Source organism: Meriones unguiculatus, chromosome 12 (assembly GCF_030254825.1).
Source record: "Meriones unguiculatus strain TT.TT164.6M chromosome 12, Bangor_MerUng_6.1, whole genome shotgun sequence".
Taxonomy (NCBI): Eukaryota; Metazoa; Chordata; class Mammalia; order Rodentia; family Muridae; genus Meriones; species Meriones unguiculatus.
In genome coordinates this window covers 85,943,917-85,968,634 of record NC_083360.1, presented here as the reverse complement: position 1 = coordinate 85,968,634, position 24,718 = coordinate 85,943,917, and the positions used below count along the sequence as shown (strand labels likewise).

Here is a 24,718-nt window from a genome sequence, read left to right as displayed (position 1 = left end):
TGGGTGGTAGATGGGCAGCAGGCTGTTCCTACAGTCCTGGCATCAAGGGTGGCCTGAGCCTTGGCTCTGTGCTGGCCACCTGGCTCCAGTACTTAGCAGGTGCCATTCACGCCATCTGAGTCCTTTTCCACCTGCGGAGAATGAGGAAGACTCCACAGTTGCTATGGAGCCAAGCGAAGTGCAGAGCTCCGCTCAAGGCCACAAGCCCTCTCTGCTATGAAGTTGGTAATGGCTTCCCTCAAGTTTTCCCAGTTGCCTCCTCGCCTGCTGAGTTCACTACAGTTCGCATCAGGCGCCAAAATGTCCCCCAAACAAAACGAGGGGGGGGCAGGAGGCCAGGGAGTGGTCATGCAGGAGACACATGCTGGGGACACTGGGTGGTGGAGCTGGGCCTGGAATGTCAGGGTCACCTCTTGGCCGTAGCCACAGCAGGCATCATAAGTGTTAGTCTGGAAGCACCCAGTACTACTATCTCCCAGCCATCCTCAGCTGGGACCTTAGGGGAAAGCACCACTACCAGATGACAGGACAGAGTCCCAGAAGGAGAGCCTGTGGGGTCTGAGCCAAGATATGAGCCCACGTCTCCCTCCCTGACCCAGGTTCTTCCTCGGTGTCCTCGAGCTTAGGAACCCCTCAGAGAGCATCTCCAGCGCCACATGCCTAACCGGCTAGGTGACTTCATTTCCTCATCTGAAGCAACCTTCAAGGGACTCTCTCCAGCTGATGTTCTGGACCAGTGGCTTCAAGACACGCAAGGGTTGTGACAAAAGGGTCACTCGGGGCTTCCCACAACCACCCCTCCTCCCAGATCCAGCCCATCCCAGTTGCTGTCGGACGCTGTCGGACACTCTCCGACCCTGCTCTGGCTGTCACCAAGGGAGGTCCAAGCTCTCACTGGGGTATGCAGGACTCCCAGGGCCACAGGAAAGATGAGCAGCTCACAAAGGCATCTTCCTGTCCCAGTGATTTGTAGAAGCAGGCAGTATGAGCCAGCGACAGCTGGGGGCGGGTGGGGGGGGGGGAGGCGGATAGCATGGGATCAGCAGGTGTCTTGGGCTGGTGCCTGCCAACCACCCAAACCCAATGGGTGCACGCTGCCTGGAGGCCCCTCGGGAACACCACCACCTAAGGATCAACCAGCCCCATCCTGGACTACGGGCTGTCCACTTGGTTGTAGGATTGTGTGTCCCAGGGAAACAGCTGAAAGAAAACTCAGGGTATCCTCAGAGTAGAAGCTTCCAGAGAGCAGGAAGGTTCTCCCTGGCTGCATCTTTACACACACACACACACCCCTCGAGGCCTGCCAAGGTCCCTTGAATTTGGGAACCTGTTCTTTCTGCCACAGGTCTCCTGACGGGAGGAGGGGCAGCTACCATTTAGAAGGCGCTAGACTGCATTCCAGGCCCGCTCTGCGGCTATGCTGAGGGACTCCTTTAGGCTTAGGGATCCACCAACTGCCAGCGGAAGGCCCAGAGTTCCCAGACCAGAACTTGGCAACCAGTGCCCAAGGAAGCCAGGCTACAGAAGCTCACCCTCCCCCCCCCCAGGTTCAAAGGAGTAAGAGATGGAGTGACTAGCCTCTTCCCACAGAGGTCAACCCCAGGGGGTGCCCCTAGGTGAAGCATTCCCGTCAGCCCAGGGGCCATGCGACAGTAACTCCTGAGAAGTCCACTTCTTGGTGCTGGGCCTGCTGCCTCTCTGGAGCACAAATAACCTCTGTCCTGTGCCCTCGCTCCTTGCTAGCATGTGTGAGGCAGGCAGGAGCTGGGAGTCTGGCACTCCAGACCATACCAGCCATGGAAGGGGTGTCTGCTCATCTCTGTGCCCAGTTTAAGGCATGGCTCTGTGAAGTTGTTGGGCTCCGTGGTGGTGGTGGTGGTGGGGCTACCGGCATGTGTGTTCCTGTTCATGTGTGTTTGTGCCACATACACAGGCGTGCATGGAGGTCTGAGGACAACCTGTAAGAGTCAGTTCTCTCCCTGTACCACACGGCTCCTGGGGCTTGAACTCAGGTCGTCAGGCTTGATGGCCAAGCACCCTTACGGACTGAATCATCTTGCTGGCCCCTACTGGTTAATGTTCTATTGAGGACAGGGTTAACCTGGGGCTATCTCCGGCCCCCAGCCTGTGGAATCCTGGCTGTGCTCTGGGGCCGTTGCCTACTCTGTGCCTTGGTGTCCTGTCAGTGGTGTGATGGACTGGAGAGGTGAGCTCCAAGCTCCTTAACTTTTAGGTGCAGTGCTGCCCACCCCAGGCCACATCAAGGCAGGCAGGAGGAAGTATGGCTAGGTGCCCAGGTCTTCCTCACTCTGTAGGCCGCTTTGGCTCAAGATACTGGGAGGCAGGTAGAAATCAAGGCCCCTCCTGACCAGGAAGACATCTTTCCCTATCCTGCTGACTCTCCCTTCCTCAGAAGACCGTCAAGGGGTTATTCAGGGGCTCAGGAACCTATTACCCTAATTCCTGGTCACCTGCTTCCCCCAATCACTCAACAGTCCATCAACCAGAGCCTTCTCACCAGAAACCCTGACATGGGTAGCTCCTCTGGCCCTTCTTCCTCGATCCCTGGCGAGCCTCTTCCCATGTGTCACAGCCGGCTCGAGCGCCAGTGAAAAGGTGTCTGGCAGCGACCCCATCTCACAAGGCAAACCCCAGCCGACCCCTGGGTCTATGATGTCACCCTCTGGAGGTGTTTTCCCCTACCCCAGCCCCAGCATTTGGATAGGCCAGCTCCAAGGAGTGCAGCGGAAGCCCCGTCACAGTGATCCACGCTTGCCCACCTTCCCCAGATGGGACCAGGGTTGTGCACACCCTCATCAGCCCAGTGCAGCGCAGAAGCTCTTGGTGGTCCGGGAGGTCCACACAGCCGGGCCTGGGCTGAGGCAGTCCTGAGCATTACTCCAGGTTGCCCCTGGCTTCTGGGGGTACACTGGACACGGCCCTCGCCTCCTGCAGTTCAGTCTCCTCTTACAGAAAGCAGATAGGACCGGTGGGGAGCTCTCCAGTCGAAGGAGCTAAGACAAGGGTCTTGATGAGAGCCAAGGGGTGGCAGGCTGGGCATGATGGCATACACCTTTAATCACAGCGCTCGGGAGACAGAGGGGAGTGGATCTCAAGGCCGGCCAGGTACAGGGTAAAATGCTGCCCCCCCAAAAAAAGAAAAGCAAAGCTAGCAGAGGACACTCTCCCTTTCTTTGGAGCATCTTTAGGACATGGACACTGAGCCAGGCTGTCTCCAAAGCCCCTTCTCTGCAAACAAGCCGCAGTGGCGGAGAAGAAGGAGCAGGGGGAGGGAAGGCTGCCTGAAGAGGAAGATTTCAGTCGGACCTCAGAGAAAGGGGTGACCTGGGTCAGGACAGAGCCGTGTGTCTCACTGAGGTCCTACAGGCTGGCTAATGCAGGCCTCTTGCGTCTAGTGAGACTCCCCAGCCACAGCTGTGCAGGCTACAAGGATACAGACAAGGCCCTGGGCGGAAACTGTACGGGGCGGAGGAGATCATCTCTCGGGACCTTGGTTTCCTCCCCTAGAACACAGGGCTCAGATTTTGGAGTAGAGGGACTTTGAGGATATATGAATATTGAAATCATGTCCTGGACTAAACAGCCCCACCAGGGCGTGTCACTGTCAATGCTTTCCTGCTGGGGCTTCAGGGACAGCCGGGCGCGTCCTCTCTGGAATGGTTGAGGGCTCAGATGGACAAGACACCTTCTACGAGGCTCAGGTCCCATGAAGTGCTAGACAGAGACCGGGCCACGTAGGACACTATAGGCAGGCAGGACAAACCTGGAACTTGGGCCTTGGAAGCTGCCTGGCCCAATCCTCAACTCTAGGAACAGGGAAACGATACCAAGAGAAGCTCGGGCCAACCTGAGGCGACATTTCCAAGGTAAGCTTAGCAAAGCAATTCCTCCCTCCCAAGACCCAACGCAACGCAACTCCTGCAGCTGAAGAGTATCGGGAGATGGCTCCATTGATACCATGCCTGCTGTGCAAGTGCCATGCCTTGACTTTGGGTCCCTAGCACCCACGTTAAAAAAAAAAAAAAGCCAGCTATAACTCCGGGAGGGGTTAAGGAGAGACAGAACCGGAGAGCTCAGTGGCCAGCAGTCTAGCCATGAGAAACCCTGTATGAGCACACACTCTCTCTCTCTTTGTCTCCTCTCTGTCTGTCTGTCTCTCTCTGAACCACAAAAGAGCCATAGAACCACCGATCCAACTCTTCAAGGTTAAAAAAAAAAAAAACACAAAATCTTAGCGTCTCAAGATGCAAAATCAGACTGCTGAGGCCCACTGGACCGGAATGTGGGCACTACTCACAGAAGCTTTCCAATGTGGCCATCAGAGACTCTCACAAGCAAATGGCAGAACCCCAGAAACTCCTGTCATGAGATCTAAGGCAGGTGCCAGGAGCAGCAGGCAGAGCCGCCCCTCCCCCACCACAGGCACAGGAATCCCGTTCCCACCGCTGACATATGGCCAGTCTGTGCAGGCAAGGGGCTGACTGCTGTCCCTCCTGAACAGGGAGGGAAATAAGTTCTCAACGGGAGACCCCCACTTTGTACAAATGGATTCTTCACCCTCCTTGTTCTTTGGCTCTGGTCAGAAAGATTCCCGGGGAAGTGGCAAGGAGCCAAGAGCTGCCACGAAATGACTTTAACCAGCAGACAGGCTGGTAATAGGTTTCGGTGGGAAAAAGGCAGGAGCAGGCGATTCATTCCAGCTTGCCACGCGGTAAAGAAAATTAAGGCATAATACTGAGGAGGCAGTGGCGCGCTTAACCTGTGTGGAATACCAATTACTTCCAGCTTCTCAAAATCGCTAGAAATAAAAAGAAAACCCCAAAAGAGTGCCTTTGCAGCCCAAGGCTCATCTGGGTTAGGCTGTTTGTTTGCCCTGGCACCCTAATGATGGGAGTGAGAGAAAATTCCCCGTTACCTGGGAGACAGCTATGCTAAAGTGGGGGGTGGGGGAGGCAGGCCCATGCACAGCCACTGGTCTGCTTGGCAAGTGCTCAGGAGGTAGAGGGGATCCCCAGGTCACTCCAGGAAGGCTGGGTGCAGAGGCTGCTAGGGCCTCCCCTCCCCTTGTCCTGCCTTCTATGGAAACTTCAGTCCCAGGTGTAGCATCTGGAAGGACCAGCTTCACTGACCCTACTCAACAGGAGAATCTCAGGTCTCTACCATGGGAAGCCAAAGAATCAGGAAGGGAGGATGGGCACCTACTGTATGCCAGCCACCAGGCAGGTATTGCTGAACTCTGAAGTTAGGGGAGACTTCAGGGAGGCTGGTCCTGGAAGACAGCCCATTCATCTGAAGCCATCCAGAGAGCACGCAGCAGAGTGGCCAGGTAGTGGCCAGGTGCTATAGTACAGGGCTCAGCAAGGGCTGAGCAAGACACGGGCCGAGGAAGGGAGCAGAGGCAAGGAATAGGACCAGACACAGGCCTCCGGCCCACATCTCAGCTCTTCGGCCTTGACAGCAACTGCCTTGAGCCAGCCTGTTGCCCAATAAAGTGGCCCTGCAGCTTGCATGGAGGAGACGCTGCCTACCTCAGCAAGCATTCATTCATTCATTCCCCTTGGTCTTCCCTTCCAGTGGCCAGTTCCTCCTGGCACGGAAGCTGAGAGTCTATAGCCTGCCTGCTGTGGTCTTCCTCCTACCAGGAGCAGGTTAGGGGACCCCGGGCTTCAAGCCTGCTCCGCTCCTCACTGGCTGTGTGACCTCATGCAGGTTACTTGGCCCAATTTACTCTCAGAGGAGGAACATGGGCTGAGACTTGGCACTGACCATGGAGCGGTGGCCACCTCATTGCTCCGTAAGGTCCACGGAGCCTGTTACATATACTTCCTCTCTTAATTTGATGCTGAGAAACGAACCTAAGACCACTGAGCTACATTATCTGTCTGTCTGTCTATCCATCCATCATCCATCCATCATCTATCTATCTATCTATCTATCTATCTATCTATCTATCTATCTATATTGGAGACAAGGCAGCAGACCACTTTGTGCTCAGGCTGGCCTTAAACTCACTGTGTAGCCAAGGATTATCTTGGTCTTCTGATCCTCCTACCTCCACTATCATCCCTGAGTTATACAGAGCCGGGGACTGAGCTATACACTCTCCTAACTGAGCGATCGCTCCAGTCCTTACTGAGGTTCAGAAAGGAACAGGATGGGCCTAGTTCACACAGCATATGAGTAGACCTGCTAGGTCCAATGTTCTCCAGCAGCTCAAGGTGCCTCCTCTACGGAAGGAGAGCACAAGAGCTGCAGGAGGAGCTATGAACTTGATCCTGGTCAGTCCTAAAAATACAAGTGGTACTCTTTCAGAAACCTCTCTGAGCCACCATGAAAATCTAATGGCATCAAGGATGCCTAAGGCACAAATTGCTGGCCAGGGCAATAGCCTTAGTGAAGCAGAAAAAACAACACAGGGAGTCCAGGGACTGGGCTCCAGTCCTGTCCCCCCGCCCTACCTCTGTGCTTGGACAGGCCTGGGTTTCCCCATCTGTCAAACAAGGCGCGAAGACTCCTGCCCCCTTCCCAATGCCGGTGTACACCTGCCAACCCTCTCTCCATCTTGCCTTCTGCCCAGACAGTCTGTGACCACCACCTCTGCCAGGAAGGCTCGAGAGGCCCACTGGGCAGATAGCCCAGCCTGTCTCACTCTGCTCACAAGCCAGGCCTCAGCCTGGACCACACACGGGGAAGTGTGTGAAAACGGACATGCAGGCCCTCGGGCGTGGTGCACAGCGCACACCCGTGCCGAAATGCACAGAGATACGCTCAGCCGCTTGCACACTCCTCTGTGCCCCAAGCCCAAGCATGCCGAGACACACACGCTGCACTGCGCACACGCTGCCGCACGCGGGCCACATACCCACACACGCACAGGTGGCTCCCTACGATGCTCACACACTGCAGAAAGATATGCAGAGACTCGCCTGCCTCTCCTGTGACAGCCAGATGGTGGGATTCTCCCACCGGGCTACCATTTGATGCTCTAATTAATTAAAAAAAAAAGTCCTAGGTACCCGAGGCCTGGATTTGTTCCAAATGTCTCAGGCATGGCCCAGGCAGAGGCCAAGGAAGACAGCAGGACTTAGGGGGAGGGGACAGGCTGCACCTCACAGAGCTAACAAGGGGGCAGGCAGGGGCCATCCGCCCCTGTCTGGGGAAGACTGCACTGTGGCATTTCTGCATCTTCACCTGGCCCTGGGGAACTCTGTTCCCGCGGGGTGGGGGTGGGGGGCAGCTCCTTCACTGCAACAGCGAAGGTGTTTGCCAACACCGAGGTGGAATGGCGGCTTCCACGCAGATCCGCAGCTGTCTTCGCCGAGTCGTGGTGTGTGCCGAGCCTGAGTCCGTGGGAGGACTCTGTGCTTGTGTACAGCAGTCCGCTGTGAGTCAGGAGGGAGACAGCGCTGAGGGACCAGGCAGAGGGGCTGCCAAGCTCCTGCCCTGAGCTTTGGCACGCCAGTGAGGCAGTCAGCTGGAAACGGTCAGCTGACCTAAGTCTTCCAGGGAGCCAACCCCTCACCCTCTCCCCACCCCCACCATTGCCCAGGCAGTGAGGTGTGGGGGAGGGTGCAGGCGATGGAGGACGGAGGACGGAGCATCATTCGCCCTCCAGGCCTTTCCAAATGTGGTCTTCCGCCTCTGAGCGTTTGGGAAACGCTTAGTATATTTACCGCCTCATTTATGAGTAATCTGCTGTCGGGAGCTTCTCAGAAGCGCAGGGGCTGAATAACAGGGCGTAATTAACGTTAATGTTGTGACAGTTCTCAACCTGAGTGGGGAAACCCCCCATATCCTGCACCCAGGCCCCACCCGCTCTCTCCTGCTCACGGAGGAGGCTCAGCAGGGCCTCTCAGAGATACTGATGGACAAAATGGGGGCCAGTCCCTAACACATGATTAGGAGTGGGGGTAAGGGCCTTACAGCCTGAGTCAGTCCAGGATGCCAGAAGCCCGAATACCCATTTCCCATAGGGCTCCCACACTGCCCTTGAGAGCCAGGCTCCAGGCTCTCCATGCCTTCACAGGCCACGTGACCTTGGGTGAGTTTCCCCACCTTCTGGTGTCTCACAGAGCCAGGCCAGTGAGTAGCCACAATACATCAGTTCACAGTCCTCCGAAGTGGGGACCACCCAGCCCAGGCTACTGTGCAGACAGGACACCCTGACCCTAAGAGGGAAGGTGACCCACCCAACTCCAACGCTGTGTGACTGTGATAGGGCAGGCCACTGTACGGGTGGGCTGAGGGGCCACTGCCATCCACGGAGCTCACTGAAAAGAGCCGAAGTAGGTGGGGGAAAGGCTAGCCCCTGGGGCTACCCTGGGCTGTGCCCAGGCCTGGCCAACAACGTTTGTAGAATGACTTGGTAAATGACAAGGAGGGAGGAAGGTGGTCTTGAACAGCAAGTGGACACCCAACAGGAGTGGCCTGTTTTCCAGCCACCGAGGCTTAACTAAGCCAAGTACCCAGGCAGTATCAGTCAGGCTCTGGGGAAGAGACAACAGCAGTGGGAATCCAGGGAGAAGCACGCCCCTTGCTCTCAAGACTGACGCCATCTTCCATTCCCCACAGCTGTCCTCGGGATGCCAGCAGAGACCTGGCATGAGGCAGACACATCGTAATTTATCATTAATGATTGCCATTATTAATATTAATGAAAAGATGCCCGTGCCCAAGAAAGAGGCCCAGGGCCTCGGTCCTGCATATATCTTGGGTTACTCTAGCCAAATCACCTGTTAGTTTAAGGGCCTTGGGTTCCATCCCAAAGTGGATTGTATGTTGGCTCCAGAGACAGGAGCCCTGGGTCCTACGTCCTCAGTTCCCAGTGAGAAACTACCCAGCTAATACCAAAGACCTGCCTGGGAATGGACAGAGCCTGGACAGAGTCTACCTCCAGAAAAGCGATGGGAACCCTCATTAGGCCAGTGGCCCCCAACAAGCCCCCGTGCACCCAATCCATGCTCCAGGAGACCCAGCCCCTACCGTCCAGATGGGCACCCAAGGAAGTCACTCATTACTATCTACCTCACTCATCTCCTCTGCCAAGAAGGGAGAAAAGCAGGGCGCACTTCACAAGGTGAGTGCTCAGTCGAGACCACTGCCCACAACCCGGAGAACCAACACACTGAGGACCCAACCTGCTGGGGGTCACTCAAGGGATGCTCAGAGATGCTCTGAATAAGCAAGACCAGCCAGAGAGGCCCTGGTGGGCCCTGTGGAAGGCTGGAACCCCCGAGGCCTCAGGACGGACCAAAAGAACATTCTGAGAGCTGAGAAGTGCATCATGAAGGAGCGTGGTGGCTCTATCCCAGAAGCTATGCAAGCAAAGACTCCACCCACCCACCCATTCATCCAACCAAAAAGTGTCCACTCAACCCTGTGCGGCCACTGGGAGTTAGGAGACAGCCATTCTTGCCTGTTGAAACTATTCTAAAGAGTCAAGACACACCCAAGGGACCAGGTCAAACCCAGGTCAGGACTGTCCACTCCTGTGAATGTGTCAGGGCCTAGAATAAATGCAAGGGGCTTCCTGGCATGAAGGCAGCTTGAGGAAACCCAGAACAGCACACCTAGTTGTTGAGTTCTGGCCCGGAGGGTGTTCTGCTTGAGTCCCCAAGGCCTCCTGTCCCCAAGCCCTTCCTTGACCACAGCTCAAGTGGCAGCCTCCAGAGCCCCTGCCCACCCCCAACACCCAGTGAAAGAGAGCAACATCTGTCCTTAGTGGGTAGGGGCAGGAGGCAGGTGGCAGGCTCACCCCGTGCCCGCTTTCCCGCCCCACAGCCTCCACGCGTCACCCACCCCCACGGTCCTGGGGAACTGTCTCTGAGGAGGCCAGGCGGCCAGACCACCAGCTGCTTCCCCTCCCTCCACAAACCCTGGACACAAAGCACCCTCCCCCGGCTCTGCCCGCCTGCGGTGACAGCCTCTTGGCACCAGCTCTCCCCTCCCTCCATCTGTCAGGAATCGGGTGCAGACAAACTGTGAGAACCAAAGAGGAAGTAGAATGCTGCATAGACCCCCTCCCCTCTCCCTGCCTTCTCAGCACCCCCTCCCCTTCTCCACTCCTCCCATATTTGCCCCTCCTCTTCCATCTGTCTCCGTGGTCCCTGCAGATGAGTACATTGACAGAGTGGGCATGCAGAGAGGATGAGAACAGGCTACCCAGCAACACCCCTGATGGCCAGCAGGACCATAGCACGGTCACCATCTTGTCTTCCCCTTCTCCCAGCCATTGAGGAATGATGAGAGTGAGAGCTCAGTGTTCCCATCTGTACAATGGGTACAGTACACCTCCCAAGGGCTATCATGAGCTTCCAGACCTCACATGGAAAGGAGTTGGTCCACTGTGAGGCCTCACAGGAGACAGCCAGCCAGTGTCTTTGGCATAGTCTAGGGTTTCAATGCTGCCTTACTCCTAGGAGTCATGAGGCCACAGCAGGATTTGATGGATAAACGCCTTGCAGAGTACCAGTAGCAACAGGATCATCCAGGATACAGAGTCTCCCCCATAATTGCAAGAGGGCAGAGTGAGGGGTGGGGAAACTAGAAAGCCAGTCTATGCTGGGCTGGAGACGAAGCCTGTGTCAGTGGAGTCCTGGTCCTCCACACCCAGGGTGCCGGTCATGCTTGACCTCTCACCGGGCTCTAATTCTCTGCATTCTCCAAAATGTGGAGCAGAGACCAGCATTTTTGTCTTCAGGTGAGCCATGCCCCGCTGGCTCAGCCCTGCTGCACAGCATGGGGTGGGGAGCAGCAGTCAGTGCTTGTGGGGGTGCAGGAAGGTTGGTCTGGTGTCCAGGCGGCTGAGGGCTTTCTGAGATGTGAGACCGCTATTTTCAATCCTGCTCTGAGCAGAGCAGAGCGAGTGAGTCGTCCTCGCTTGGGGTAGCCCTTGGCAATGACAAGCAGTAAGCAAGACGGAATTTTCACCGGAAGAGCAAGCGGCCTGCTGTGAGAGTTTCTGTCGGGGAGAAGCTCTGGTCTGAGCCCAGCCACAGCATATACGGGCAAGGCCACAGCTCCTCCACCCCTTCATAGGGGCAGAAGCTGAGGCTCAGAGGCGATCACGTTGGAACAGGGGCCAGTGATCTTGGGGTAGGGCCCATAGCACATGACCAAACTCAGGGAATGCTAGAGGGAGGAACACAGGACCCTCATCTCCTCCACACTTCTCTGGGACTCTCGGAAATCCTGTGCCCAAGGTGCCAAGGGAGCAGACACACTGCAAGAGGTGGCAAGCACTGGGCACCCGAAAGGCCCAGGCTCACCCTCCACTCACACTCACTGTCCCTTCCACAACAGGCACTCTCCTGCCCCCGCCACCAAGGCACATATACATTCTGAGCCTCGGACTCTGGTTAGACCATCACAGTATAGTGTGACAGGGATGGAAATGGAGAGAAAGATGGGAGGCGAGGAACGTGTCAGGGAACAGTGTGGAAAAGGCGGCTCTACAGGTAAACTGGACTGCATGGGGAAGAGGGGAGAGCTTTTTACCTGGGAATGGCTGGGGCACGGACCTGGGGTTTGGGGCAGCAGACAGAGACCTGAGGCTACAAAGGAGACAGGAGCCTGTTAAGCCACCACTGGCTGTGAACAGCAGCTGAGGAGACTGTCCTCTCTAAGTGCAGGCGAGGAGGAAGAGGAGGAGGACATCCTTGTCCCTTTCAGAGTGCCCCTGCAAAGCACAGGTTAGCCGGGAGGCAGAAGACAAGACTTCAGGCGGATAATACCATGGAGTCTGGGAGGGTGAGTCAATGGGAGGGAGGGGAGTAGGGCGGGCATGGGCTGACTGGTGGCAGGCAGGGGGAAGGATCTTGGGGACCACAACAGGTAAGGGCTCAGGTTGCTGGGAGTTCCAGCCAGAGCCCTCACACTCACATGCTGTGCCATCACAGACCTGGGCGCTGCTGCCCAGGAAGCTAAGTAGGAAGTCGCCTTTGCCTCTGGGCACAGCACATCTGTCCTCAGGGTAATGCCGACAGCGCCAGAGAATATGCAGCCTGTGGGCCCCACACTGAGGTCCAAGAGACAGAGATGAGGATGAGCGCCTCTATACCAGGGCCATGGCAGGGTAGAGAGGAAGGGAGCCCAAGCAGTCTCTGTCAGCAGAGGTTCCTAAATCAGCTGGAGCCAGAAGGCAGGCAGCAGGCTGGGCTGACTGGAAATGCTGTCTTGGCAGAGAAAGTAATGGGCAGTCAAGGAGGTCCCTGTCCCAGGAGGTGCTAAGCCCTGCCCCTGGGTGCCGAGACCGGAGGCTGCTTCACTACCCAAGGGCCAAACCTTGCTCACGTGGCGCCTCGGGAGGTCTCCGTAAGGCCAGGCTCAGAGGCCTCCAGCGGTGCACACAACACAACAGCATGACGCTCTACCTTCAGGCCTTCCCATTCCCACAGGCAGAATGCTGGGGCAGGGCGGGGAGGGGCGGGGGACAGTGGACGGAGGTGAGGCAGCCCTTCAGCCCTGGCTGTCACACTCGCATCACTGGCCTGTGTCCTCTCTGAAGGGCCCAGTGTCCTTCCCTTCCTGGGCACACCCAGGGACAGGGCCAGACAAATACCCTCCTCTGCACAGCACCCCCTTCCGGGTCCCTGAGGCTCTGAGCTCATTTCTTAACAAGGACCCTGGAAGGACTCACTCTAATTAAACTGGGCCAGTAAGTTCCAGCCTGGGGCCACAGGAATGAGGGGTACTGAAAAAATTTTCCAGGGGTGGGGGAGCTCTCTGGCTCCTCCCACCCCATCCAACAGCGTGGCACAGGAGGCAGTCTCTCGGGGACAGGTTGAAGAGGGGTTTAAAGGGGGCCGAGGTTTGTTCCAGTGTTGCTCCTGGGTCTATAATGGATCCCACTGTCACCTGGAGGTAGTTTCCCGATGGCGCCACTCCGGGCAGCTGGCATATTCAGAGGTTAGGTGACTTGCCCAGAGTCTCCGGCTACAGAGAGTTGAGGCTCAGACTCGACTCAGCCTCGCTGGAGAGTTGAAGCCCTGAGGAGGATTCTGGCCTCGTGCTAAGCTGGGATTGCTAGTCAGGCCTGGAAAGGAGCTGGGCCTCAAGTTCAAAGGCTGCCCACACTGGCTCCGACTCCAGGCCATGAAACCCTCCCCAGGGAGGGCCATAGCTTTACCCAGTAAGTCCCAACAAAGACCCAGCTTTCCTGGGTCTTAGGGTGGGGCTGAGAGCCTGGGGCTGAGGAGCCTGGAACAGTTGAGTTCCAGCAGCCACAAGGGTTCAGGGCTGGGTTTCCAGATATATAGAGAAAGAGCTCAGCACAGAACTGTAAGGGCAGGAAAGACCCTAGCCCGGGACAGGAAAGGAAAGGAAGAAAGTGCTGAGTGTAAACCACGTGGCTGTGGTCCACACTGTGTGACCTCAACCGATGTACAGACTCAGCACCACACTGTTTGTGGTGTTTGTGGTGCCTGCCGTGAGGTAGGAATTACTTAATCCCTACACTGTACAGTCCGGGGTTCATGGGACTTACCCAGGGCTGAGGCCGGAACTAGCTGATGCTGTACACAGCCTAGTTCCTGCAGCCCCTTCCGGGAATGAGCACAGGTGAGGCAGGCCGCAGGAGAACACAGGCAGCCTTTCACAGGCAGCCTTTCACAGGCAGCCAACAGAAAGTCTGCGCTGGCTAGCTCACGGCATTAAAGAGTCGCTCCAGGCAGCTCAGCAAAAGTAAACAGGCATAAAAAGCTCCACGGAGAGATGGAGACAGTGGCTCAGTGGGCAAGAGCGTTTGTGGTATAAGCACAGAGACCCAGCTGAAACCCCACACCCACATAAAAGCTGGCCCTGGAAACACAGGCTGGGACCTGTAACCCCACATTAGGGGCAGAGACGGACGGATCCAGGAGCTGGCCTAACTGTAACAGTGAGCCTCAGGTTCAGGGAGAGGGACAGGTTCAAGGGGAGAAGAGCAACAGAGGAAGGCTACCAACGCCAACCTCTGGCCTCTGCCGGAACACATGAACACGCACGCACGCACGCTGTTGAACATGCTTTCCTCTTTTTGTGTACAGTTCAGACCATGTCCATTAGGGTTAGGGCAGGCCCGTTAGGGTCCACAGGGTCGGCTCTCACAGCTCCCCCTTCTGTGTCTGGACCTGAACTCCTGAAGCGCCTTGGAGCCCCCACGCTTAGGACCTGACCGTGGTGAACTCCAGCTTCTGTGAACACCCTGAAGCTCAAGGGAAAACAGCAGAGACCTGGAGGATTTGGGTCAAATAGGACCCAAAGTTGCCCACTTCCAAAGAGTGGAAACCCTCCTCTCAAAAGGGTCAAGGTCCTCCTGCCAAATGGCCACATGGCAAGCCGGGCCTACAGCCTGGCCCAGCTGCTGACAACCACCTCAGTCCTCAGGGAGGAGCCAGACAGCACATCTCAGGCTGTGGCAGGGTGCAGAGGCACAGGACAGAGACTGCTGGCTCCCCTCCAGCTGCAAGCAAACCCCAGCTGCACAGCCTGGAGGGGACACTTGCTTGGTTTGGGCCACCTCGGTGGGACAGGAGGAAGGCTGCCACCTCGGTTTGTCGAGAATGGTCACCTCGCTCCTGGTTACACCTGCTCTCAAGCACACAAGGTGTGCACAGCCAAAAGAAGGGACTTTCTCCAACTGAAAAATTTCTCTTTCATACACTATGTTTTGATCATAGTCTCTTTCCCTCCCTGAAATCCTTCCCAGCTCCTCCCCATCTCCCTACTGACCCAACGTCACTTCTTTCTCTCTCTGAAACAGACAATGAAAAGCCTGGACTTTAAGGGTGATGGGCAGCAGATGGCAGACCAAGGTCTAGGAAGTGGGGTTGGAGGAGGGCTGGCTTGAATGTCCTTGGATCCCGGCCATCAGGAAAGCCCACGCTGCCTCCAGCTTTTCAGCCAGGCGGCTTAACCTGGGCCTGGTGGGACCTCCCTGCCTCTCATCAGCTGCCACGTCCCTGATGTCACCCTGGACCCACTGCGAACCATGGGAGGGCCAGCTCCTGGAGCCACCCCGAAGCAGCTGCCCTGGACCCCACTGCAGCCGGGATGGGCATGACTGCCGAGACCTCACCCCAGTCTGGACCTCTCCTTCCCTCTGGGTAACTGACCTACATCCCTCCTGCCGCTCTCGAAGCAGCTGCCCCTTGTTGCGCCCTTGGCAGAGGACAGTGGCTGACAGCGCTCTTCGGAGTTTCCATATGCAGGAATCACGTGCTCAGGAAGGGGCTGGGAATGGTCAGCTACTGGTCCTCGCACCTCCACGCTGCGGTGTTTCTGTTTTCTCCCCTCCATCACCGCACTTCATCCAGCCCAAGGAGGGGCTTAAGCAAATGGAAGGGAACGTGGACTAATAGGCCTGGACCCCGGGGCTGGGCTCTGGATCCTAAAATGCTCAGCTGCTCTCTCTACAGGCCCCGACCAAAATCTAGCTCAGGGGAGTCTCCCATTCCTCAGGCTAGCTCCAGCCCTGAGCTCAGCCCCAGGCGAGAGTCTGAGGCTAGGAGGGCCCAGCAGGACCGATGAGTGATGGGAGAATGAAGTTCAGACCAGAAAGCCGCTTGCCCACGTCACACAGCCAGTTTGGGACAGAGGCAGAAGAATCACTGCAAAGCCAAAAGGGAGGTGGGTTCTACTAATGCTTTAGGACAAATGAGGCCACAGTTTGGTTCTATTGTGGGTTTTCTGGTGGGTGAGTGTCCTTGGGCCGGAACACAGTTGCCCTTTATCTCTGCTCTGTGTGGCCCAGATATGGCTACTTTGTCTATACCGTGGGGCTGGGACAAGGTGGCCCTGTGCTTAGGGAACAGAAGGTCCTCTGGGCTGACACCAGGGCCACTGGGGCGTGCAGGGGTGTTGCGGGATGGGAAGGGATGAGCGATGATAAAAATGCGCACGCTAGTCAAGTCCTCCGGAAGACGTCATCTTTTGTTGTTTGTTTCAATTTCGCGTATTTAGTTAGGGTCTAGCTTTGAAGGCCAGGCTGGCCTACCATTCAAGATCCTCTTGCCTCAGCCTCCCAACTGCCGGGGTTACAGACACCTCTGTCCACGGGAGAACACGTCACCACACGTGGGCCACCCTCCCAGTGTAATGACATCCAGTCCTTTAAGACAACTCACATCTCTGTTAATGGCCCGGGAAGCTGCATGGGACATGAAGAGAAAACGACCTGAGTAACGGGGCCTCATTTTTTTTTTAATTACTTTCGTAATCAGAAAAAGGTTATTTCTGTGAGGAAAAATAAGCACATGAATAAATAGGATCAACTGAAGTTTTAGCTCCAGAATGAGCAGTAACTGAGCATGTCCTGTGGGGCTCCTCAGCCCGAAATTCCTCTTTAGGGCAATGGGCTTACACGCTGCCATTATCTGCCTCCTAGGTGCACGTCTGTGGGGCAAGCCGCTATCAGGAAACAGAGAGAGAAACAGGGATGAGGTTCCTTCTAGAACCTCAAGGCCAGTGTCCAGGGCGGGGTGAGGCCACAAGCCCACTCCCATGGAGCAGCTCCCCAGGAAGGCTTCTGCCTGTTTGTCCTGCCGTGTTCTAGGAGGCAGAGTTTGGGGCTGGAGAGATGCCTCAGCAGGCAAGCACATGTGTTACTCTTGCAAAGGACCCAGGTTTGAGTCCCAGCACCCTCATGGTAACTGTCCAAAACTCCAATTCCAAGAGATGTGACATTCCCTTCTGGTCCCCTGCAGGCACCGGGCATACATGTGGTGTCCGTAAACACATGCGGGCAAAATTTCATACACATAAAATAAATGCATCTGGTAGGTTGTAGGTAAAGGCAGTCAGGAGGCGTGGGAACTAGGGATGGTGTCATCGCCTGGACATTCAGGAGGCCTGACAGGACCTCAGAGCCTCTAATCCCAAGGTGCCTGGGCCCAGCTCTCCCAGCTGAGGGTCCCGGGCTAGCCTCCCAGTGAACAGCGACCAGACCAGCATGGTGGTGAAAAGCAAGGTGTTGGTACTGAGCAGGGTTCCCCTAAGGCCCTCAGCTCTCCCTGGGCCATTCAGCCCCAGGGTGGGTGACATGGCAGCTTGGAGCAGGAGGGAAGAGCTCAGGGGGCTTCCTGGCTGATGGTGGAGGGCATCCCAGGGCTAGTATGTCTCCGGAGGGAGCCGGCACACCCTGTGACAGGGGCTGGCGTGGATGCCTGGAATGCTTGGAAAGCGAGACTGTGACACACCTGTGTCTCCCACACGCTGTGGTGACTGATGTGTGTGACCTCTTCCTCTCAGCTGCAAAGGGCTGACACTCCCTTCTGCCTCCATCATCAAAACTTTTGAGTTCTCCTTTCTGAATAGAACAGCTAACAGAAACCCATGAGGCTAGGACAGGGGGCCAGTGTTGGGACTCCATGGGGGGGTCTCCAGGGAAAGTCCCTCCCAGTCCCACTCCCCAGGCAAGAAACTTGTTCCCTAGGGAGACCCTACCGGGCAATGTACCCTTTGACCCCATTGGGTGGACAGAGCTAAAAGAAGCTATTTGTGTTTGTAACCGTAGCATTCAGGAGGCTGAGGCAGGAGAATTACTGTGAACTCAAGGTCAGTCAGGTCGGGGGTGAGGGGTGGGGAGGAAATATGAGGAGGAGTGAGGGAAAGAGGAGAAACAGGGGCTAAGGTAGCAGTTTTCAGATAGTGGAGCGCCAGTCCAGAGGCACCAGGCCATACGCAGCCCATGAGCCATGCCATTTCTCTGTGAGCCTCTGCTGCCTCTTTAAAATGGGAATAAGAGAGCAGAGCTGAGAAGAGCTGGAGAAAATAAGCTGCCCAACCCAGCCGCAGGCCTGGGGCTGCTCGCTCTCCAGAGGAAGAGATTTATTCTGGAGTGCCTGGTGCCTAACATGAGGCCAGTAGAGTGAGGAAGAACCTTAGACTAAAGAGGGGACAGGACGAAAAAAAAAGCCGCCACCCTGAGAGAGACAGCACCTAAGCCACACCTCCAGAGACCCGGATGGGGCCCAGCCTGACTTCCTAGAACAATGAGGGCCTTGGGGACATGACCATTCGCCCCGGGCCAGGAGAATGGCACCTGACTACACCCTGAAGGGGTGCTTGCTCCACTAGCCCTCTGGGTCCCTCTCTTCCTCTGTCCCTGGGGTCCTTTGGTTTCACCTGCTGCCTCCTTCCCCCGAGGTGGAAGGCTGTTATGCCAGCAGCCTGCAGGCAGTGGGGAGGGAAGAAGCCACCAGCCATGGGCCAGCTGCAGCCTCAGAAACTGAGAGGACTCTGACCCAGGAGGGCCCATGGAAGGCCCAAGGGAGAGCCTTCAGCAGCACTCAACTCCCTCGGCACAGACCTGGGCCCACAGCAAGGCAGGCCTGGGGCCTGTCGGCAGTGCCACCGTGGTAGCAGACCCCAGGACCTGCCCTTCCCAGACCCAGACAACTTTCAGAGACCAGCCACATTTGTTAGATCCTTTCCAGATACTTTCTGCCACATCTAGGACACTTCCACTAGGGCTAGACTGTCCACGGCCTGAAGCCACACCCCCTGCCCGAAGCCACACCCCTGCCTGAAGCCACACCCCCTGCCTTCACGGCTCTCAGCACAGCTTCTCCCGTTGTGCTACCCACTTCCCACACCTCTGGAAAGGGAGGACTATTGTCACCAGGGCCGTTCAGCCAGGAGGGCGATAGCTGGGGTTGTCTGATTCAGGACTACACAGAGTTGCAATTTCAGCATTGTTCCCAAAGTCCCTTATCTCGGCCTGCGGAGGGAGTAGCTGACCTTCTTCAAGGAGATGACCCGTTCCTGAACTGTCTCAGTCTCAGACAGCGGTTCTCACCCTTCCTAATGCTGCGACCCTTTAATACAGTTCCTCATGTTGTGGTGAGTCCCTCCCCTCCCCAACCATAAAATTATTTCATTGCGGCTTCCCAACAGCAATTCTGCTACTGTCGCGATGTAAACATCCCACACGCAGGGTGGCTAATATGCAACCCCGGAGGGGGTCTCAACCCTCAGGCTGAAAAACGCTGGGAGGAGAGAACAGTGACCTGGGAAGCAGCTCACACGACAGCCGACAGGTGAAAAGCGAGAGGAAGGTGAGCGAGTGGCAAGGGTGACCAGGCTCACAGGAAGATGAAGGAAGAGAGCGACCGGAGGACAGTGGGCACAGGGCCCCACACAGAAGACCAACAAAGAGGCCACTGTGCAAGCACCCTCCTCAGGGTGCTGAGCGGAGGGACAGCTTGGTCAGGTGAGGAAACCAAGGTTCAGAGAACAGCCATCAGGGAAGGCATCCATCGGAAAGGAAAATAAACTGGGGCCTGGCCCGGAGCAACCAGCGCGCCTGAAGCCCTGGGGGCCAAGCCGTGACCGATCTTCACTGAAGAGGATGGACCAGATGGACCAGATGATGGCCACGAGCTAAGGCAAGGGGAAAGGCATCTGAGCACGGAGAGGGTGCTCCCTGACCAACCTCCCACAAAGCATTCCAGGAGGTGGGGCAGTGGGGGTGGGGGCTGCATACATCCTCTCCTCTCAGGAGGAGAACTGGAGGCCTGGGGAGAGCTGTGCAGGCTCCATGGCCGCATTTCACCCAAACACAGCTGACTGCTCTGTACCCCTCTCAGCCGCTACAAGCCTCCAAGGGTCACCATCTATATAGGAACACTCGCTGCCTGGCAGTGGCAAGTGTGAACAGGGGCTGTGTCCGGGGGCCCAGGAGCAAAGGCCTGGCCAGAGACCGGAATCCCCACCTCTGCTCCTAGACACCAGGAAGCAACAGGAAGCCCAGGCCTACGTGAGCCCACAGCATGTAGGCCTAACCCGACTTCCCCTGACTGGAGCCCTGGGGCGTCGGACCCTTCCTCCACTTTGAAGGCTCGATGGGAACTAAAGCTCCCGTAAGCTTCCCTTCCCTGGCTGGCCAGCTGTGGGCCAGGAGTCCTCTCTGCAGATAAGGATCAAGACCTCAGCGTGATTTCCAGAGTCTCGGACAAGCTGCATGGCTTAAGTGTCAGGTCACTGCTCCGAGCACAGGTGACCTCTCCATAATGGGCAGGACCACCTTTTCTTATGTGTGTTTATTTGTTGAGACTGGGTCTCACTGTGTACCATTAGCCGGACTGGAACTCACGCTGAAGTCTAGGCTGGCCTCGAACTTACAGAACTCACGCTGAGACCAGGCTGGCCTCGACTTAAGAGAAATCCACCTGCCTCCCGAGCACTGGGATTAAAGGCTTGCACTACCATGACCCATCTTATGTTCCTTTGAGCTGTCAAATCTTGAGTGACCCTTCTAGGGATGAGCTCAGCAGTAGCCTTCTATAGGAAGCCTGTCTCAGCCTCTTCAATGCAAAAGCTCCCTTTTCCCCCTCACCGCCCTGGTACTCTGGGCTACATCAGAAGCTTGGAGATTCACTGTGCCTACATTAACCTTTAAAAAAAAAAAAACTAATTAAAACCACTTCCCTTGCCCTATTTTGCAGCCTAGAGGGTTACAGAGGCTGAGCAACCAGGCCTCTTGGGGATAGGGAAGAGAGGGAGGTATAAGGGGTGAATGAGTCTAGGCAGGTGGCCTGGATGGGTTATCCTCAAGGGGTGTGTGTGTGTGTGTGTGTGTGTACACACACGCACGTGCACATGCTGGTGCCCACAGAGGCCACAAGAGGGCGTCAGATCAGCTCTCCTGGATCTGGAGTTACCGGCCGATGTGAGACGCTGGACATGGGTGTAGATACTACAAAACGAACCTCTGCAAGAGCACTGCGTATCTTAACTGCTGGGCGATCTCTCCGGCTCCGTGGGGAAGAATTTCTAAAAGGTTTCCCCTCCCCTTCTTGCCAGCCCCACGAGGAGACTTCCTGAGTTCTAATGGAGACGGGCTTCCCGGTGGGCCTGTGAGGAAGCAAGCTCAGCAGAGTCAAGCCACGTGCAGCCAGCATCTGCCGCCACAGGAAGCCGCTGCACATTCCACCCCACACGGCTGGCACCTCGGAGCCCGCCCACTCGCTGCCGCCTCACCAGCCACCCTCGCCCACCTGGCCAAATCCTTACGAAGAACAGCAGGCCCTCCTGCCCACACCACACTACCTCGGTTCAAGCCCCGAGCTAACAGGCGGGCAGAGACCTTGACCGAGTTCTGTCACCCTGTGCTGTGTGACCTTGGGCAAGCCACCCCGTCCCTCTGGGCCAGAATCTCTATAAAACGAGATGACAGGAAAAGCATCACCACCACACTCACAAGACTAGCGTTCTAAAGAGCCAAGGGGATAAGAGACAAGGTTTCTATTTCTGTACCCTCTCCTCTGCCTGCCCCTCTACGAAAACCAGAACAAGTTCCCAGGCATGAGACTCCCTCTAATATTTCACCCAACCACCGCCACAGCATAGGAGAAGGATTAGGCTAAGATCTTTGCAGAAAAGGCTTAGCTCAGCCCGCTGCTTGGCAACTCAGTAGTCACGGAGCAAGTAGCTCAAGACCTGAGGAACTGAGGCAGTCAGGTTCCGCATGCCCCCAAAGCCTGCCCGAGGCTAGCCCAGAGTGAACTGCCAGGCTGACTGGCCAACAGTCAACAGCAGGTGAAGGCATTCACCGTCCAGCTGTTGGACGAATGGGAGTGTTGTCCAGCCTGAGTGCTGGCCGGGGTCGTGTGCCCACCTGGTGCCTTCCCGGCTCTGACTCAGTGACCCCACGCTGCGGGGCTGGCCTGATCCTGTATGCCTAACACCGGCAGAGCAACAGCAAGCCTGGCAACGGAAAGGCCTCCCTGCTAGAAGAGGAACTCCATTCCTTTCACAGCAGCTAATTCTGTGACAGCCCCACTGCCACCCTACACACCGGCTCGCCCACCCGCGCAAGAGGGAACTTCCAGTGTGTTCAAAGTCCCAGCTCAGCGAAGGCAGCGGGACTCACGGGTAGGGCCCGCCTCCCCTGCCATTGCTCCTGTGGCTTCCAGGAAACACACTTTTCCTCCTGGGCCCCTCCTGGCTGTTGGGCCCCATGACTCACACCCATGCCGGGCTGGCAGGAGAACGCTGTCTGAAGGGTGACTCGACAGAAAGGCTGCGGGTTGTGACCAGGACCACGCGGAGTCTACCACGCGGAGGATGCGCGCGGGGGGCGCGACCGGGGCTGGCCAAGGCAGGGCCGAGAGCCGAGAGCGCACCGCCGGCCTCACGATTGGCCGCTCCGGCCACGGGCCTATGGGGTGGTCCTTGCGCAGCCAATCAGGGGCCCCGGGGAGCCCATTCATTCATTCATTCATTCATAAAACCGAGCAGGGAAGGAGCCCCTCGCGGCCCGAGCTGCGTGGAATTTCGAAAAGCGCGCGCCCAGTAGGGTCCAGGCTGGGGTTCCGATGCACAGAGGTTGGAGGGGCTGCCGGGTCCCCGCCCACAGTCTCCCAGCAGCACGAGCAAGCGGCGCTGGGCTCCGCCCTGAGCCGGACACGCCTGCCACCGGGCCGGGAGCGTGGGCGCCAGCCCGGGGCAGGTGGCCCCAGTGACGGACGCAGCCACGTGCGCGGCGGAGCATGGCGCCCCCCGCCCCACACTTCTCCCTCCGCCCCGACTCACGGCAGTCGTCCTCGTCGCTGTTGTCCGAGCAGTCGTTGTCCTCGTCGCACCTCCACACCGAGGGGATGCAGCGCTCGTTCCGACACCGGAACTGGTCCTCTTCGCACTCCTTGACCGGCCCTGCGGGGAGGGGGGAGGGGGTCGTGAGCCGGGTCACTGTCCCAGAGCCCGTTCCCCACCGCGCAGAGTCCAGGGGGCACAGGAGAGCGGGGAGGTCCCTCCGGGGCCTCCGGGCAGCGTAACCGGGAGGGAGGACCGAGTGGCGCGGGTTCCTCCTCAGCGGGACCCGGCGATGGCCCCGCGAGACCCGACCCGAGCCTACGGCCCGCGGCTGTACCCTGCATCCGGACACGCCCTCGCACACGGCCGAAGGCAGGTCCACGCAGACCCGGCCTGCGGGGGGAACCCCGCGCACTGGCGGCGCACGCACCGGGGCGCAACGGGCTCGGCCCCCTCGCAACCTGTCACCCTCCTCGGACCGCAGGGGTCCCCGGAAACGCATTGTCAGGGAGGGCTGTGCGGCTTCGCTCGGCACCGCGGCGGAGCGCGCGTGGCCAAGAAGCCAAACGGCTTCCCCGAGACCCTGCACGACCGCCCCCCGCAAAGTTCACGAGCCGGGGGGGGGAACCCCAAGAGGGTGCCCGGAGCTGGGGCAGAGCTTCGGTACCCGGAGCCGCGAGCGACGGTCCAAGGAACATCCAGAGAGCCGGGGGGCCCCCGGAGCCTCTCCGGCCGGGCCTCGCCGCACAACGCCCCCTCCCCCCGGCCGCGCTTTGTTGGCGGCTCCGAGCCTGCCCGGGGGAAGCGCCGTACGCACCTTGGCCGCCGGGCAGCGGATCCGCCGCGGAGGGATGCTGGAGCTGCAGCAGCAGCAGCAGCAGCAGCGCCAGCGGCCGGAGCGCGCCCCGCTCTGGGCGGCCCATGGCGGGCCCGGGGCTCCGGCCGCCGCGCCCCGACACCCCCGCGCCGCCGCCGCGCCTCAGCCCGCCAAGTCCTTAACGCGGCGCCGGGGCTGCCGCTGCCGCCGCCGCCACCACCGCCGCTGCCGCCCGCCCCGGCTCCTCGGCTGCATTTCAAGCAGGTTCGGTGACGCTCGGCGGCGGGGCGGGCTCAGGCTGGGCGCGCGGCCCCGGCCCTGGGCGGCCGCCGTCGGCGCGCGCGCTCCCTCCCGCCGCCGCCTCCGCCCCACGCTCCTCCTGCCACCGCCTCTCCTCCTCCCCCGCCTGGCCTTGGTCCCCTCCTCTCTCCGCGGGAGCCCTGCGACCCGGCTTCGCGCGCGCTCGGGCGCCGGGCGCTGCAGACACGGGAACGGTCCCAGCTAGGCTCGGGCCCTCTGCTTTCCCTGCGCGAGCGGATGAGAGGAGGAGGGATGGCGGGGAAGGTGATGTTGCAGACGCACAGGCCTGTGAAATGAACGCGCCTGTGCGTCGGGCGGGAAGGCTGAACGCATTGCCAAGGGAGAAGCTAGGGGTGCCGGGCACCTCCCTGCACCTGTCGCGGCTTCAGATCAGACGAGTAGTTGCTTTCTGCGACCATGTGCGCCTGTGATTGTTACACACTGAGATCCTGGGCGGAGAGGTGCGGCAGCTGTCTTGGGTCTGACGAACAGACTGTTGTTTCCACACCCGCCCTGCTCCGGGGGCCCAGCAGAGAAGCAGATCAGGGGCGCCCCGCGCAAGCGTGGCAAGGTAATCCTTGCTGCTGAGAAGAGCAGGGACAGTGGAGGCCGAGGGGAAGGCTGTGCCATCCCTGCCGCTAGAGGCCGCACAGTTAGGGTCTCTGTTTGGGCCCCATTAGCCTCTGCACAAAGAATGCCCCTCCTCTGGCCCCACCTCCCCCACTCTACCGTGCCGGGAAGGCAAAGCTTAGACAAGGTTTCAGCCACCTGCTGGCGAGCCGGGCCCCAAGCACAACCTTCCTCCTATAGAGAACCAGAGTCATTGAAGGTGCAGTGGCCCAGGGTTAAATCGGCTGTCCCTCTTCAGAAAAAGAGTGGAAGCTGTGAGCCCTGCGCCAGGCTGGGTGCGGAGCCCCTCTGGGTCAGCAGCCTCTTCAGTCCTAGGCCTTCCCCCAAAAGAGGAGCCCGGACCAAAGGCTGTGGCCACCCCACCAGAAAAGAACAGAGGCCTCAGGAGACCACAGGGTGCTCCTGTCATCATCCCTTGGCCACCTTCAGGCCCCATGC

The 24,718-nt window shown here is 58.1% G+C and overlaps 1 protein-coding gene across 12 annotated transcripts in view; it reads right to left on the bottom strand.

Annotated features, from left to right (window-relative positions):
- The window catches only part of Lrp8 (LDL receptor related protein 8), a 72,089-nt gene extending 48,463 nt beyond the window's left edge, over positions 1–23,626 (bottom strand). For 4 of the 12 annotated variants that reach the window (XM_060366089.1, XM_021661184.2, XM_060366090.1 and 1 more), the window contains exons 1-2: positions 23,351–23,624; positions 22,534–22,653 (exon numbers count right to left, since the gene is read on the bottom strand). In XM_060366089.1, the coding sequence (XP_060222072.1) occupies positions 22,534–22,653; positions 23,351–23,456 (226 nt within the window). In that variant the 5' untranslated portion in view covers positions 23,457–23,624. Of the gene's footprint in view, positions 1–22,533; positions 22,654–23,350 lie in introns of all 12 variants that reach the window. The other 8 variants (XM_021661167.2, XM_021661176.2, XM_021661200.2 and 5 more) reach the window with 5 other exon arrangements.
- Positions 23,627–24,718: the final 1,092 nt, after the last annotated feature.